The 17,440-nt window shown below is 44.7% G+C and overlaps 1 protein-coding gene across 1 annotated transcript; it reads left to right on the top strand.

Annotated features, from left to right (window-relative positions):
- Positions 1-400: 400 nt before the first annotated feature.
- CCDC62 (coiled-coil domain containing 62) lies at positions 401-15,965 on the top strand. Its single transcript, XM_086474106.1, has 13 exons — positions 401-412; positions 791-953; positions 1,200-1,392; positions 1,996-2,108; positions 2,887-2,988; positions 3,317-3,488; positions 3,719-3,802; positions 4,822-4,910; positions 5,860-5,960; positions 6,563-7,309; positions 11,101-11,278; positions 11,913-12,044; positions 15,783-15,965. The coding sequence occupies exons 2-13, from the start codon at positions 885-887 to the stop codon at positions 15,801-15,803; spliced, it is 2,001 nt and encodes a 666-aa protein (XP_086330232.1). The 5' UTR covers positions 401-412; positions 791-884; the 3' UTR covers positions 15,804-15,965.
- The last annotated feature ends 1,475 nt before the right edge of the window (positions 15,966-17,440 follow it).

Here is a 17,440-nt window from a genome sequence, read left to right as displayed (position 1 = left end):
GACACATTGGACACCCCATCGCCTACTAGTAAACTTTTTTCTGTGATTTTTTTTTTTTTTAATTATTATTTATAAGCTGATGGCTTTAGTTAAGAAAGGCGTGCTTAGAGAGAGCACTGTATCTCTCTAGTTGTTCCGTGTAGAAGCTGAGCAGGGTAGTTCCCTCCATCCTGTACCATCCAGTCGAGGCATTAACAACATTATTAATTCTCGCGTTTTTCCGAGCAGCCCCAGCCCCGCCGGCGGAGCGCGGCCTCAGGCGGGCGCGGGACTCGAACCCGCGCACCAGCCGCTGCGGCGGGGAAGGGCGGGGCGGAGCCTCTGCCTAACCCTCGCAGGGGGCGGCACGCAACGGCTGGCGGCGGGGAACGGGGCGGGGGGGCGCCGCCGTGACATCAGGGCGAGGGAGCCGGTGGGTTTGGCGGGGGGCACGGAGTAACGGGCGGGAGCGGCGGGGCTGAGGGGAGCTGCAAGGCCCCGGGCGCTGAGGGGAGGAGGGAGGCCCCGGGGGCGGCGGGGCTGAGGGCAGTGGGAAGGCCCCGGGCGCTGAGGGGAGGGAGAAGGCCCCGGGGGCGGCGGGGCTGAGGGCAGGGGACGGTTCCGGAGGCGGCGGGGGGGTGGCTCAGCCGTGCGGGAGGACAGGGGGGACCTGCAGGCCTGCCGCAGGAGCGGGCGGCGGAGAGGGGGCCGTTGGGCCGAGCCGGGGGCGCCTCGGGGCCCGCGGGAGGCCGCAGGGCCGTGCCCCAAGCCCGGGCGGTTCTCAACGGCTTGTGTCTTGTCGTTGCTGCAGGGCTGCCAGGGCAGCAGCGGCCTCGGCGGGTGCTTCAATCGGAGGCAGCGCCGTGCTGAATCTTACGGTCGTTAATAGTTACCAGCACACACGAATGCCTGGTAGCGCTCCGGTCCCCCCGTCCCCCAGGAGTTCATCACTGCTGCATTCTGCTTCGCCGCAGGTAAAAACATGAAAGTACAGTTAACAATCAGAGCGCTCTATTTTTAACGTGAAAGTACTCATTGTACCGCTAACGGTTTCAGTCAAGGACCACAGGTGGTACCACAAGCGTGAGGAACTTTTTGGAATGGTCTCTTGTTTAGAATACAAAAATATTTTCTCTTAAATTAAAACATCGAGTTTATTATCAGAGGATTCGTTGCTGCTTCTTTGTGCTGAAATGTGTTCCATGTGTTACCTTTCATAGAAACTTAGCCCAAGCCTTGGGAACAGCACCATTCAGCAACAGAGGCAAGAACTCCAGCTTTTATTTGCAGAACTGAGAGATTGTGAAAAGGAGCACAATGACAGGGTGGCAGTGCATCAGGGACAGCGGCTGGCCTGGGAAGATGATCGGCAGAAAGTACTGACATTAGGAGAACGATATAACTTATTAAACGGTAAATTTGTGCATAAAGAATAAGACCCTGGTCTTTTTAAGTATGGTCAAGTGCATAGACCCCTCAATGGCAGTTTTGCCTCGTACAAGGAGCCATTTCCTACCCTCCAGCCTTAAATTTGGTTGTCTTCTTTCTGAGATCAAAACTTCCACAATAGTACTGAAGTGACCTGATCTTGAAGGGCATATGATAATCAGATAGCTCTTTCTCGTTTGAATATGTAAATTGCTTTATGGATTCTTCAGAAAAACCACCACCTGATTAAATAAGCGTGGGGGAAAACAATTTGCAAACATGCTGGAGTGCTGCAGAGCCCTGTGCCCTGAGGTTCTGCTGCACAGCTCTGACACCATCCGCGAGCCACCCAGCTGATCACCTGGCAGCTCTGAACAGCCTCGTTTGACGGCTGTGGGATGGAGGTCAGCACGGAGTTCGGTTCCATCCGGCCTGGGTGGCTAGGGAATCTGCTTCAGAGTATGCAACTCGAGCATCCATTTCTGAATCGCACGATCTTAAAACATTGGATTAAATTATTTCTGAGATTTAAACAATTGCATGACAGTATCTGAGATGATTTCTCACAGATGCCTTGTCTCTTTTCAGATGAGCTGAACAAGAGAAATGAAATTATAAAATCACTGGTGCTGACACAACAGGTGTTTAAGGAGATGTCTCGAAAAGTAACATATAAAACTCTTTACTGTCAGGCTCTGGAGGTAGGAGTTGAGTAATGGTCTGATTTTGCATTCCATGCATGTACCAGTGGCATTTGTGAGTTCACTGGTGAATGAGTGTTTCATATTGAGGCTCCTGAACTGCATTTGTCTTTTAGCGCAGTAATGATAGATTAAGGTACAGCTCTGATTCCTTTGGGGGGGGGCGGGGAGGGGGCAGAAAGGGCAAAAAAAGCTTTCCTAAACTGGGATTTGGAGTTTGCTGTTTGTTTGCTTAGTTTTGGGGAACACTGCTCAGAAGCAACTTGCCTCCAAGAATGTCAGGTGCTGCAATTGCAAAAGGCAGTGCCAGCCCCCAGAACAGCGTTGGTACTTGGCTAGGAAGTTCCAGACGGTGCTATTTACAGCTTTGATTACTATGATGACCTGTAACATTCTGAAAACGTTTTAAGGATGTGAAAATAATTGATATTCAAGGGTTCTAGATATTTTTAAAAGTGATTTGGCAACGATGTGTTTATTTGGATAATTTTTCCCCTGCATGCAATACAGTAGAGCGGTGTTGTGCGCTTTCATCTGTCTAATCGGCTTGGCTTAAGACACGCAGGATATTAAGACCCTTGATTGCAAGCAAGTTTGGTTGTAACAGATTGGGGAACAATTTTTACTCCAGTCCTTTTTTCTGCAGATCCTCACAGCTTGCTCAGAATGCTGCATTGCCATTCGTGATGTTTAAATAAAGTCGTGCACATGTGTACTGGAAAAATAGTAACTTTGAATCACTGAAGTAGTAGCTGACACTCTTATTTCTGTTCAGTAGGAGAAAAATCAAAGTCTCCTCTACTCAGTTTTGGAACTGTCTGCTAAAACAGGCCAGCTGCAAGTGAGGGAACAGGAGCTTCTTACTATGCTTAAGCTGAAGGTAACATCTGTCATCTCATCAGGCACTAAATGTGATCAAACTGCAGTTCTTGGTGATGTACCACAGTGGTTTAATAACCATTGATCTCACTGCTGTGTAATTCTTAGGCTTGTTTGAGAAGGAAAAAATGTTTAACACACAATAAACTGGTTTATTTTCATAAACAAGCTTGTTTCCTGGCTTTGATTTTTTTTTTTTTTCCTCAAGAGCTCAGAAGAAAATCTGTGAAGTAGCTGTACCTACTGCAGTAGGATGTACTGTTGTTTTGTCAGAATCTGTATGTGAAGATAAAACAATAATCAAGAATACATTCTATTTTGTATTTCAGGATGAGGTCATACTTGAAACAACCGATGACATTACCGAGTTTAAATTGAAATTCAAAGAGCTGGAAAGTGCATTGCGTGAAGCCAAGATGGAGGAACTCAGTCTCAACAAAGCAAACCAAGACCTCCAGCTGAGACTTAAAGAACTAGTACTTGAAACAAATAAGCTGAAAGGTAAATGTTTATACTGGGCACCTAATTCAGTGCAGACCAGCATGATTCCCCTCCATTCTGGGAAAAACTACATTTTGTTTTAAAGATGACCTCTGTGAAAAGGTGAAAGAAAATAATAACCAGCAGGAAGAAATCATTCACCTCAAACAAGAAAATGACTGCTTGAGGAATGAGCTCGCACTTACTGGTAAGTGTGGGCAGTTGGATTTTCACACCTTTGCTTTCAACAGCTCAGAGACTTCTAGACAGCAACAGTTCACTAATATCTGTGAAGGAGGCAGCTTCCTATCTACCTCTCTTGCAGTTTAATAAAGGTACGTGCCTTTGTGTGTCGTTCTTCTATGAAAGCAGTATCTAGGGCTTCTGCAGGAACAGTTTAGAAAGTCCTGTAAAAACACGAAGCTCACCAGTAAGATTACACATGGAGGAGTGAATGGCTCAGAGGATTCTCCCTTGAAAACTTTTGAGTCTTTAATGTCTCCTCCAGTATTGGTACCGTAAATGGGGGCAGCATTCTTCCTTCTGACATAGGTTGCCTAGAAAATAGTGACCTACCGAAAAGAAGCCATGTGCAAAACCTAAAGCTTAGGCCCTATGAAATTACCAGCCCATTCACTCTCTCCAGTGTTTGTATGGAAGAAATATGTTTACAAATTCACTATTTCTTTTGTTTTTTCTTGAACGGATGGGTTTGGTTTAGATGGTTTAATACGTGGGACTTGGCAAACTGCAACTTGCTGTCTGTTGATAGCTTCACTCTGGTTTTGGGTAGAGAGAAACTCTTCTGTATTGCCGTGGGTAGGAAAGGCAGGCTGATTGTTGCTGCAGTGTTCCTACCTTGAAATATACCTTGAAAGATGAGGTGAGCAAAGATGTCCTCGGCTGTGAGATGATTTACTTGCCTGTCCCTTTTTATGTGCCATTACCTTTGCTGAATGTTGATCCCATGTCTTGTTATTTTAGAAGCAGTAGTAATGGGAAGTATTTCCCAGCACTTCCCTGTACGAGGCATGAATTAGAATTAATTTCTGAATTTCCTTTCCATGGAAGAATGTTAACATGAAAAAGTAAAATAAATCACTTAATGGAGTAGACTATTGCTGCTAGTAAAATAAAGCTAGGTGCTGGTGCAAAGTCCGAGGAAAATACTTGATCTGTTTAGTTGTCGTATGGTATTTGAGCTCTTTTTATTTGGAGAGGAAACAGATCCTGTTCATCTGAAGAAAATGCTTGTGGTTTGGTTGGGTACCTGTTTCTACTGCTGTTAACAAATGTACTTGCTTTGTGCCTGTTCACTGTAAGTAATTAAAAAGTTGTATGTGTTTTGAAACAGTTGAGAAAGCAAAGTTAAAGGATCAACTCCTTCAGTTTGCCAAGTCTAAACAAGCACGGACTGACGCAGAGCTATCAAGTTTGCGACAGGTACAACCCTAATTGTGTGTCTACTCTGAGATTACATCAAATCTGCATGGAACACTATAAAAAAAGTTGGATGTAGCTATTCTTAATTAAGAAAAAAATCGTATTTGCTGTTTCTGCCTCCTGGGATCCCTATAGAAGGATATTTTTTTTTGTTGTTGTTTTTTTTTTTGTTAAAATTAAAACCCCATGGTACAAATCCTTGTATTTACATGTGCTTTTAGCCTTTTTTGTCTAATTGTATTTGCTTGATCCTACAATGAGTAAATACCACCCTCGTAGCAGCAAAGCGGGGCACGGTGTTGAGATAACAGTTGGTCAGTGCGTGTGTCACCAGCGAGTGCTGGGCTCGAGAAGGCACGTGGCAGGCGGTGGGTGCGGGGCGGGCTGCGTGCCCGTGCCCAGGGTGAACATGCAGCGTAAAGGGGCACGGTGGGCTGGAAGATCTGTTTTTCAAGAGACACTTAAAACCGGTGTTTTCACCTGCACTTGTTTGAGGTTCTCAAGGCACATTCAATTTTTTCCATTGCAAATAACTGACCCGTGCGTTATCTTCTACATTTGCTTTACAAAAGACCCCCTGCAGTGAAAGCCAAATACCACGATGATCATTCCATCTCCTGTAATTCTGTGTAACTTCATACAACATAATAACAACGTGTATTAAATATTAAATATCAATAATGATATTGTATTTAGGGTTCATTATGGTTCCTTTTTAGACCACTGCAGTCTTCTAATGGAGATACTGTTTATTGCCACAAAATATTGTTTTCCTAAGTATATGTAGAGATAGCCCCTTAGACTGGAAGGCTTTGACAATAGTTTAACTGCAGGTATTGGTTTGTAAAAATGTTTTAAGGATATTTTTGGAAGACAAGCAGTGTATTAGTTGATGGCAATGTTCTTGCACTCCAGACTTTCACTAATGCGCATTACTATCTTTAAACAGATCTACGTGAAACAGCAGCGTGACTTGCAATTTCTTCATGTCAGTTTGGGGAGCTCTCAGGAATTAAGGCAAAAGCATGAAAAGGCAGCTCATGAAAGGAGGTAAAGTGATTTTTTTTTTTTTTTTTTGAGTAGTTTATTCTCAGAGAGAGACTTCACTGTTCAGCCACAGCTAACATCCTGAAGGAGGCGTGTGCTGTGTCAAGATGGCTTTGCTGGACTCGACCACAAACATCCAGTGAAGTTGTCTGGTACCTTTTTTCACTCGTTCAGGAGGCACCCAAAGTATCAGTGACAGAATAAAGCGTTGTATACAGGCCAGACAGTTAATGATTTTTTTAAAAAGTGGAATAGTCTGGTGGTAGGGGTGTTAATCTGGCCTGCTACTGCTTCTGTTCAAGAAACAAACTTTATTTTGCTTTCAAGTTAGGAAGCTGATGCACACCCTGGAGGTTCAGACAGAAAAACCACGCTATATAAAGGGAGGGAACTGAGGGAACTCTCAGTCTGATTTGGAAAGTAACAGCCAAACCTGGGCAGGCTTTTGTTGGGTTGTAGCAGGATGCAGCTGCCCCTTGGCATATGAACTACTACAGAACCGTGATTCCAGCCTCTGGTTAATGTATAGCTTTAACCTTAAGTATAGCTACATATGTTTTTAAAATGAAATATTTCTGACTGTTTTCTTTATCATGGCATTTTAGCACAGGTATGGCATTCTCTGCCCCTGAAAGTAACAGCGAGACAGACACAGTTAGGACTCAGGGCACCCACGGGATACGCGAGGACTGTGGAACTGCACAAGTTCCAAAAAGCAGAGTAAAAACCACCTCTGAGATGTGTGGAGTAGATAATGGTCTGTTACTGAATGCATCAGCCTTGGAGGAAACTACCTCAGCGTACTTAAACCCGCATCAAAAAGTTGTGAAAGTCTTGGCTGTCCTTACGGAAGAAGAAAAGCCGGATGTTGCGTCAAGCTCTAATGAGCTAGGCAGCAGAGTATTTTGTGAGGCAATCAGCACAAAGCCATTGAGAAACAGGGAAATTTCTGAGAACAGAGTGGAAAGCAGAGACCAACAAACCTTTGAGTCATCTTTACCTGAGTGTGAGCATTGGTTCAACACCGGTTCTTGTGTAGATTTGCAAAGTACTTTGGCCCAGAACACCACCATGTCTGACAAAACTGATACTGAAAATAAAACCTGGGAAGAGAGAACTGGAAGGCTGTTTGACCAAACAAGCAGAGAGATTCCTGCTGCAATTCACAGGTCTGAATCTGATTCCTGTAGTAATAACTTCATCGTCAAAGAAGATGCGTGGAGGAAGCCAATATCAGATCCAGAATGGCTGGAGATTTTCAAACCCATAAAAAGGCATGAAAGAATATGGCATGGAAAAGGTTGCAGCTGCCTCAAGACTTCACAGGAGATGAAATGTGCCAGCTCAAAAAGGTTATGTGCTTGTTCCATATAAGAAATAGATAGGTACAAGCTGGAGTCATGTAGAAACCCAGGTGTACAAGCTTTCAATTATTTGTATCTCAAGTGATGTTTAAAGAAACTGCTGTCTTAAAATTCGTCTGGCAGCTTGAAAAGTAGTAAATTTGAAATAAGTTAAAATAGCTCTAAGGTATCATGATTCTATTTTTATGCATTTATGTTTTGGATCTCTTCTCCCCAAGAGCTGCGTGGGTGGGAGAAGCTGTAATACCACATAACTTGCCAAATAAACTAATTGAGAAAAGCGTAGATTTAAAAAATATTACGTTTTTTTTGAAATCCCAGATGTTACTTGTAAAGCTGGTGGGTAAAATATGTTCTGACCAGAGTTGGACTTGTACAGTGATGTTTCTGTAGGGCGAGAAACGAACCTAGATTTTGTGTGATGCTTTAGTGACTGTGTTATTTCTGTTGAGAAATCACACAGTGGCTGGGCGAGAATGTAGGACACGGCTCTTCCGCACAGGCTGATTTCCTCACTCGGGGCAAGAAAACGAGATGGCAAGATTTAAAGGGCAGCAATCTGTCCACTCTCCAGTGTCTTTGTTCGTGGGAGTCGATCCCTGTGTTTATGTTGGGGGAGGAGGAAAGGACACGTGGGATGAGCAGAATGAGGTTTCTAATGCTGAGGAGTGTTGGAAAAATACTCAGGTGTCCTAGTGGTGTTGGAAGATGTCCGAGATACAAACGCTGCTTCGCGTTTATAGAAGTGGTTTTACGCCCGCACAAGCGAGGGCTTTCAGAGCTGTGGCTTTCTGTGGATTTGTTGTGTTGGTTCCTCTGTTTCCTTTCAAAAAATTGACTGGCTTAGCAGCTCTATTTTAGTAGGTTTTCTGAAGTTTTACAGAGATTTCATAGCTGCCTTTTAGACAGAGAAGGGGGGAGTAGCTTTTCAGCTGGCAGTTTGACAAGTACGGTAAACAAACAGCTGTTTAAACCTGCTAAGGATTTTCGCCAGCAAGTCTGCCCAACGTCCAAACAAATCAACGTTATGGAATGGAAACATCCGATGCACGGATGCTTTCATTCTGTGTTGCTTTTAAAACAAAAAAATCATAGAAATGGTTGCTGCAGGGAGACAGACCTGTTCAGGGACAAGGTGAATGGGCAGCCGTTGAAAAAGAATGCTGTCCCGGCACATTCCCACCCAGCTTAGCGGAGCTTCGTGCTGTGTGTGGACTCTTTAGTTTACACTGTCCATAAATCATTAAAAAGACTCCATTCCCCTCATGTCTGGCCTGACCTTTCTTATCTACTCCCCCAGCAGCACAAATGACACACTACCATCCCTCCAAAGCTCTTTGGAGGCTGAATTGTGAAAACTGCTTTCACTTTTTGTCTTGTCCTTAAGGGGATTTTAGGGGAGAAGGAGCAAAATCAACCGGAGCAATGCAGATAGATGAGATTCCCTTCAGTAAGGGAGGGCTGCTGAGCTATCAAGTTTTCTTGATGCCCACGCTTGGTCCTAGGAGCTCTGCTCCTAACTGGGAACGGATGGACTCGGTGCAAATCCCAGCCTCTGCTCTCCAGCTGACTGTGATTTGGCACTGAGTAGATTCTCACCCCATAAATAAGAGGAAGGCAGTAGTATTGCAGTTTTCAGTGTGGGCTTCTGTTGAGGCATTAATGGCAGAGACCAAACACAACATTCCTTCTGGGACTTGAATCTGGATCCTCCAGTTTTCCATGGCTGGCTTCGTAGTGCTGATGATGTATTTTGTGTGTGGGGAAGGGTGCTGGCACCTCCCTGTCAGCCCAGCAAATATTTTTGACATGAGTTCCTGAATTCTGGAACAGCCAACAAGAAGGTTATTAAGGCAGTTAAATACCTTCTCCAACTGCAAGAGTGATTGTGAAATCCTGCAGTGCGGGAATCGGTTCTGTGTGCTCTGACTTTGTGACTTCATTTATGTTGGACCAACATTTGCTGCCTTTAGATTTTTATCTCGGTTCTGGTTTTAAAGACGGAGCGTCAGCAGTTCCTTGTTCAGTCTGCTCCTGCTGGACGAAGCCACCTGTTCCTCAAGCCGTCTCCTTGCCTCAAAATCAAACCTGTTTCCCCCCCTCCCTCCCAGCCTGTGTATTCTTCAAAACTGGCTGTGCTCATTGTAGCTCCTCACATCCCCTGTTTCAGGCTGCTGCAGCTTGTTCCCTCACATCTCTCCAGAGCCTTTCCTTGTCAGAAGCATATAAACATGAGCTTTTCTCTCTTAAAAGAGAGCCTGTGGTATCCCAGTGGTTTACAAGAGCAGTGAAATGAGACACAGCAGACACTTCTGGGCTGGCATCTCTCTCAAGGGCTTTTTCTTAGATTGAACGTCATTTTAAAATAAACCTTTTTTGTAACAGTCTTGCCACGTATGGAAGGTGTCGTTCCACCACAATAGGTATCTCAAAAAGATTTAATGAAGTGTTGTACGTTTGAAGACAGTAATGTCTTTAAAATATATGTATTTTTTAAATTATTTAACCAATCCAGGCAGTGCTAGCGTTGTGCTTCTGTTCTATTCAGGAGTGTGATGAATACAGAAATGTTGTATTTTGGGGAGATGGTCGCTATTTTATTTACTTTTTAAAAACTGTATGAAGTGGAAATTAGCAGTTGAAAATGAAATTCACTGCATAGCTTGAAGCTGCCAGCAGAGACCGGGGCACGTCTTTGCACAAGCTGCAGACAGCGCTTGGTGCTGTGTGAAAACGCAGCACAGGGGGCAGAGGGCTCAGGGTGCTGCTGGAGTAGCTGATCAAGATAATTGCAAACGTGCTACAGCTTTTATTATTTCTAGCTTAATTTGTGATTAATCGGTGCTGGAGCTGAGTGAGGGACTTGGTACATTTTGATAAAACTGTGATTTAAGGAATTGAAATGGAGAACTGCTTTCCTCTAAGGTAGGCTGTAATAAAGTTAACTTCTAGTGTGGAAAAGGTGTAAGAGAAAAGTGTCACACACATATTAAAAGCTAAAGACCTTTTGCATTAGGACAAGCTTGGGATGGCTGTGAGTCAGTGTTCAGACAGCAATGATGTGCAAGGTATGACTTGTTGCTTTAACCGGCATTTAAATTGCTTTTCAGATATTCCTAAATACACTCAGATATACCCAGTGTTAAATTAATGGGTTTTTTTGCTTTAAAACCTGGGGGAAGTTGAATGCCAATGGATTGAGTGCTTCAACTCCACACTGAAATGGCAGCCAGGGAACTGATGTTTGGGTTTAATCACAGTTTGCCTGAACAGCACTTTACTGTTTGCTGCTGTATTTAAAAATAAATAAAATAAAGCCTCTTTGGGCAAGCTCTCCTGTGACCTCTGAAGTGAGATGATGACTTTAAAAGACTATGAAAATTCCCTTGGAAAGTGCACCTACAAATATTAATTGCCTAATGGTTGATTAAAAAAAAAAAAAAGGAGGGGGGGGAGAGAAGAAAGTGTACCAGAGTACTGGGAGGAACTAGATACTGCCTTTTGTGTGCTCCTTGCAAGGTTAAACAGATACTCGAGCACATGGTAATGTAGCTGTTCTTGAAACAGGTTGAATGTCAAACTGTTACCCTCAGAGGATGAAAGTGATCTAATGAAACCGTTAAACACGGGAACCACTCTGAGGAACAGAGTATCCCACAGGCTTGCTGGTTTTCTTGGCTCAGGGCCCACAGTTATTTATATTGTCCCATGATTTTCCTTTGAAAGTTTAAAAAGGATGGTGATACTGTTTCTGGCAATGTCTTCATTTTTTTTAACAGTGAAGAAAATGTGGATCTGAGTTTGTTTCACTTGCATTCGCCCTGTTTGACATCCACCCAGAAAGGAGACAGGTCTCAAAGATGTGAGGAATTCTCTGATGAAGACTTCCCTCTGGAGAGCAATGACCTTTCAGTGACTAAGCCAACAAATAGATGCTGCAATGCTACCACAGACCAAGTCAGTATTTTCTCGCAGAATGTACTTCATTAATTTTAAGGGGAGTTGTGAGGGAGGTAGCAAAGCAAATGTCTGCCCTAGGAAGAACTAGGGACTATCAGTTGAGACAGCAGGCTTGAAGCAAAGGTGGTAAAATATTTTTTCAGAGTAATTCCTTGTTGTCTCAGTATGTCTTGGACAGAATGAGTTAAAAAAACACACACAAATCTAAGCTTTTGAAGTGAAAGGCTTTAGAATAGTGGATACTGGCTAGTTGGCCATTCCAGTCAAGTACAGTATCTGAGCACACTTGGACACAGTTGTTAGAAGCTATTGGACACTGTTTCCTTCTCGTTCTGCCTGGTTTTCCCTCTTTCTCATGTCTTTGTTTATTCTCCCTTTTATCACTGAAGTACTGCTGTTGTGTGCACCACGTATGCAGGCACGTGGAGATCTGTTAAAAAGCTGACACCAGGAAAGACCTCCGTGTTTGTTAGAAACACCAGCATTTAGCCATGGAGCAGGGTCGTGTTGTGTAGTATTTTGAACTGAGACATTTCAAAACGAAAGCGATGATTCTCGGTACGTCCTAATCCTTTGACATTTCCCAAACAAGATCTTTTCATAACTTTGGCTCCCTTTCGGTCTCCTTCAGGACACCGTTTCCCCCACAAGTACGCTGCAGTGTGCACTGGCCGAGTCTCGACAGATGGTTGCTGATCTGGAGCTTAGCGCTCTCCTCCACGCGAGCCCTCGCTGCAGTCCACACAGCATCCACGTTAACACGGTATATTTTGCTCTCCCGTGACTAGATTTAGGTGGCCAGGAATAGTGACTGTGAACATCCTTTCCTTTACACCTGACCTGCACCTCTCCTGCTGTGCTAAAGAGAAAATTCCTGCGTGCCTTAGCGTGAAGCGCTGGGATTTTTTTGTAGGATTTTTTATGGCTCCTCAGGGTCATGGCGTGATTTGACTTTTGCATGTGTCTAAACAGATGGAAGGAAGAAGTCATTTTGGAGCAAGCTGTAGGAGGTCTAGAAAAAAGCAAACTCAAGTATGACTTATGTTCAGACCTGGTTTGTTATGGTAGGTGTATCTGTGGAAAGGAGGACACTATAGGAAATAGGTGATACACAGAATAGTTTTGTATATGAACTTAAACCAGACTCTCAGCTTAAATAACTGTAGGTTTTGTGGGCTGATAGTTTTAGTCCCTTTGTTGTAGGGTCAGAGAGCATGCTCAATGGTCAAAGAAAATAACCTGTGTAAAGCTGTCCTGGCAATCTATTTTGTGAGCATGAATGGGAGTTTCTGTCTTGATTATGTGGGCAATGAGAAGGAGTCATTTGTTTGTCTTCATAAATATCCTTAAGAATTTCTGCCTCGTTTGACAAGGAGATTGTACCGCTTCTCACTAGAAATAAGTGAACTTGTGCTAATATATACCACAAAGGGAGAATTTAGGCTTTTGATTTTAAAGCAGACTCCTAATGAGAAGGCTGCCTGCTGAAACCTCAGCTTTCTCCTGAAAGGTATTCCCTCTCTCTAAAAACATTGCACTCCTTGTACCCTTAAATGAACCTGACCAGAACAATGTTACTGTCAGTAACAGACACAGCAATTTTGATAACATTCAGAACCATAAAACCTTAGCTGTGCTGGGACTGACCGGCAGAGGATAAAGGTTGTCTGCCAGCGTCTGCCTGAACTGAAAGGGTATTTTGTTCAGAACTTCATCTGCAGGATTTCATTCAGCGTGAGAGACAGCAGCAGTGTAGTCTTTTGCAAAGGCTGTCTTGTAGGAGGGATTCCTGAAAAGCTCTCTGCAAGACAGTGGTTGCTTGTGGCTCTTGCCCAGCCCCATCAGCTGTCTGGCTCCTGCTTACTGGTTGGCACGTCACAGCTCGGCCCAACTGGCTGTCCTTCCGTAGGGAGCGTGACTCTTGCTTTAGAACCTGAAACTGCCTTTTGGGGCTTGGGAGCTGGCCTCTCGTTTGGAATGGTTGCTTTAGTGAAGAGAAAATAAAGCAGGCTGGTGTTTACTGGCTCAGGGGGTAGCTCCTGAACCACATCTGTAGAACTTTGATCTGCTTTCAGAGCAGTTCTGGGCAAAAACTCATCGAGCGTGTTTTAGTTAACCTATGCAGGCCACCTAATCCCTGCTTAAAACCAGGTTTACCTGCCGCTGTTTTAAACCGTGCTTTAAAACATGATGTATATCAAAAATAACCCTTAGAGTTTAACCAGTAAGAATTTGTACCGGATGGATTCTGTGCCCTGCTTGGGGAGGGAGGAGAAGAGGGGGTTAAAAAGTGCATCCTTGCTGCTCAGGGGCTTGAACCTGGCAGCTCTGTAATTCTGGTTATCTGAGTTCTTTGATTTCCACATCACCTTTTTGCATTACCATATAGACAACAGAACTTGCAGAAGCTCTTCACAGAACCCAGTTATCTGCTGCAGAAGAAAGAGATGCTGAGCTCCCATTCTTTTCTCTATGATGTTTTCAACCTGAGGGTTTTTTGGGTTGTTTTTGTTTGTTTGTCTGTTTCCCTCTTTATAAATGCATCTGCAGTATTAATACAAGTTACAGACTTCTGAGGTGAGCCTGGCACAAGATTCTAAGTGCACTGCTCTGGATGCATTTCCAGTAAAACTCTTGTGAGTGCTGTAACAGCAAACAGCTATTGAGGCAGCAAGTCATTCCTTTAGTCAAATAATTAAACTTTTCTCAGGCACGTTCCTCATCCTCCAGGCAGTCAGATCTTGCAGCTCCACTCCCGAGTACCTGCACAGCACTATTGTAGCTAAAATCCTTCTGTGGGTTACAGATAACAGGATCAAGGGTAGGAACATTGTTGAGTAAGAGATTGGGAAGTGTTCTTCAGTGCCACGGCCAAGGGCTGCGTTAGCATATTGTTCCTGGGCTCAGCAAAAGTGGAGTGTATTGAATAGAGCTGTTTCAGAATATAAAAAGCAGCCTTGCCCATAGCAGATTGTTTTTTTCTTTTTGAATCAAGAAATTTCTCAGTCTCTGATTATTTGTTCTACTAATGTGAATTGGATCCTTGCAGTAGGCACCATGTTGTCTGGTTCTGAGGACAAAAGAGTAACCAGATACTGTTAAAATACCGACCACCGCATGAAACTGAGTAAGAGCTAGCAGCAACAGGGGGAAAAATGGACAAATAAAAAAGAAATCTTCCAGTGCTGACACAACCCAAGCACACATCTGCAAAGGGAAGTTAGTACGCAGCGAGCCGGAGAGCAAAGCCATGCAGTGCTGGCTTTCTCGTGCGGATCAGCTTCGATCCAGCGGGGAGCTGGTGCTCGGTTCCTCTCTCAGTGTATTCAAACGCGGTCCCTGAGCTGTTTCGCCCCTGTGGAGCCAAACCCTCGGCGCCCCTGGGGAGCGGGGCTGGCTTGTAGCACCCTCCTGTTCTGCTGTTTCTGCATTAAGTCCAGAGACACTCAAGTCTTCTTTCAAAACCAGTTGGGTTTGCTTGGCGCCCGCTGGTGGGGCTCTCGTAGGAAATGGCTGCTGAGTCGCTGGAATGCCAGGCTCCCTGTGCTGTTCCTGTGTGGGCAGCTCTTCTTTTCCTGAAAAGAGCCCGAAGGCAATAGAAGCTGGAGGTTTTCTAGATGGAAGCCAGCACTGTGACTTGCATCCTGAAACTACTGATGCTCGAAAGTTTCAGGAGCAAATCCCCAAAATTGCTGAGCACCATGCTGATACAGCAAAGCGGGAAGCGTGCGCTGAGCCTACAGAAATAATCTCGTTTGCTTCAAGTGAGAAAGAGCTGGTGGAACAAACGTACCCGCAGTTCACTGTAGATCCGCGACAGGAATCAGTGACTCTGCCAGTCCCTGGCCGCTGCTTAATTCTTATTTTCTTCCTTTATTAAAACGCACTGAATCGCCGTGATCAGGTAAATCCGAAGCAGCTTTTGCAGAGTCGAGGGCAGGTCCAGAGATAACCTAATGTTGGTGAATTTCGTAAAGAGAAGTGGTTGAATTGATTCGCTTGGGTTTGTTTTGGTTTTAATTGCTTTGCAATCGTTTGCGGGCAGGTGCGCTGATAACCATCGAGTTAATTTCCTAACGAGCCGACAGCGATTTAGCCATTTTCATCAGTCCGTTGTGTTTCCTTTAGAGAGAGGTTGGGTGGGGGAGAGTTGAAGAACAAAGGAGGAAAGCAGTGACTAAAAGGATGCATTCCGTTTTGGACACGGTAGCATGTGCCACTGCTCGTAAACAGTGACTCAGTGGCTGGCCGAGGGCACAAAGATCACTCCTTTTCGCAAAACAAACTGGGAAGGTTTTATTTCGAAACACTCCAGTGGTGTCCCTGGGACTTGTCTTCCTGTGAAGTGCTGCGTTTACCTTTCTTCATATTTTTATTCTGTATTTTTAATTTTGCAGTGTGAACATTTATGTAGTAAATTGTCACGTGTGATTGCTTAATATATTTTAGAGGAAATTTTCCTGTCTTTTAATACAAATCCTTTTTTTTTTTCTGCATGAAGAAGTTTCCAACAGAGAATTAATTTTGAGAACTGAAGATCATCAACCTGTCAGCTACAGCGGAAAGTTACCTGATTTTTTTCCATGGTTCTCTGAGTGTTTGAAAGACTCACAAGTGGCAAAAAGATGTGGCTATGCGGGCGTATGTATTTTATCTGGAAATAAAACATAGATCTGTGCCAAGATTAACAAAACTATTTTTATAGCTGAGAGCTCAGGTTAAATACTAGGTTGGTTTTTAAGGGTCTGAAGCGTGTCATTGTTACAACATAGGAACTACTTTTCTTACTCTTTTTTTTTTTTTTTTTTTTTTATGGTGGCTCAGAAATATTTATAGAGTATGACACAGCCGAGCCTTCATTTTTTTTGTTAGTTTATTGTTTTTCTTCTGGACTTCTTGCCATGTAGAGAGAGATGAATAATGTTCATAGGAAGTTCCTAGTTCTTGTAACCAGGAACTGCCTCCTACGTTGTCGGAATGGGAGAGCTGTCGCCCGCAAGATGGGCCAAACAGAGCTTCCTCGCTCCGGAGCTCTTTAGTCCGACAAAAGCCTGGAACAGGATCCGGTGTGGGTATGGGCCCTACTCGCACCGCGCTGCACGGCAGCAGCCCCGCACGATGCGACCGGCTTCAGAGCGTTGGGACTGGTTTTGTCTTTGACCGTTGGGCAAGACGTGTTGTGTTACCACAGCTCGAACCTATTTTTTAGCTAAAAGATAAATAACCTGGGAGAGGCGATACCTTCGCCGTATCTCTCTTGCCTATTTAACACGCTGTCCAACCCATTTAGTACTTTATTCCCGCCGGTTCTCTGGGATGTGGGACACCAACTGCCACTCATTGCGTGGGGCCTGTGAGCGGCTTGGGACGCCCGTGCCACGTCCGCACCGCCGAGCGCTGCGCCAGCGTTTTTCCTGCGCGGGGGCGGCTGAAGGGTGGGAGTCCCGGGCTCTATCCACTGAATTAATTGCAGTGAAGTACCACGTTTGCACCATGGTTTCCCCTTGTTAACTCTTTCGTATTATTTTCCGCTTTCTCTTTAACTACCTAAACGACAGCTGCTTTCCTTCGTGTACTAATGGCCTCAAAATTAGTCAACCCATTCTGATCTTAGCCGCTGTCCTCCAACCTCTTTCCCTCCCCGCCCGCAAGCGTTACCCACAGAGGGAATCTCAGCTTCTCAGGCTTTTTTTCAAGTTTCTGCAAGCCTTTAAAGTGCGTTTGATTCCTCTGTCTGCAGAGAAACTTTCCAGGCTCCATCCTCAAGATCTGCTGCTGTGGGTATGACATAAATTCCCCCCCCAAAGTCACCGACAGCAATACTGCGATGCTCCCCCTGAAGCTGTCCAGCAACTACCCCATAGGTCAAGCCCTAGAGAAACTGGTGCGACGTCCACGCGTGAGCTGCGCTTTCTGTTTTAAACGTGTTTGGCGTTGGCGGGTGAACGCGCTGAACCCCGCTGGGAGTTTCCAACGCTCTGCTGATGCCTTTAAAATCGATACAGAAACCTGAGCTCAAGCGTCGCAACGAGGATCGGCAGAGCCCCAGGATTTGAGGGGGGCAGCAGGGGATCTGCCCTGGGTTTGTGGAGTGGGAGGAAGGGGAATATTTGGGTTGGTTTATTCAGGCCCTAAGTGACTTACAGACCGACTGTGTTA

Source organism: Leptosomus discolor, chromosome 16, assembly GCF_034619465.1.
Source record: "Leptosomus discolor isolate bLepDis1 chromosome 16, bLepDis1.hap2, whole genome shotgun sequence".
Classification (NCBI taxonomy): Eukaryota; Metazoa; Chordata; class Aves; order Leptosomiformes; family Leptosomidae; genus Leptosomus; species Leptosomus discolor.
Note: the sequence above shows the minus strand (reverse complement) of the source record. Positions and strands in the feature narration are given on the sequence as shown.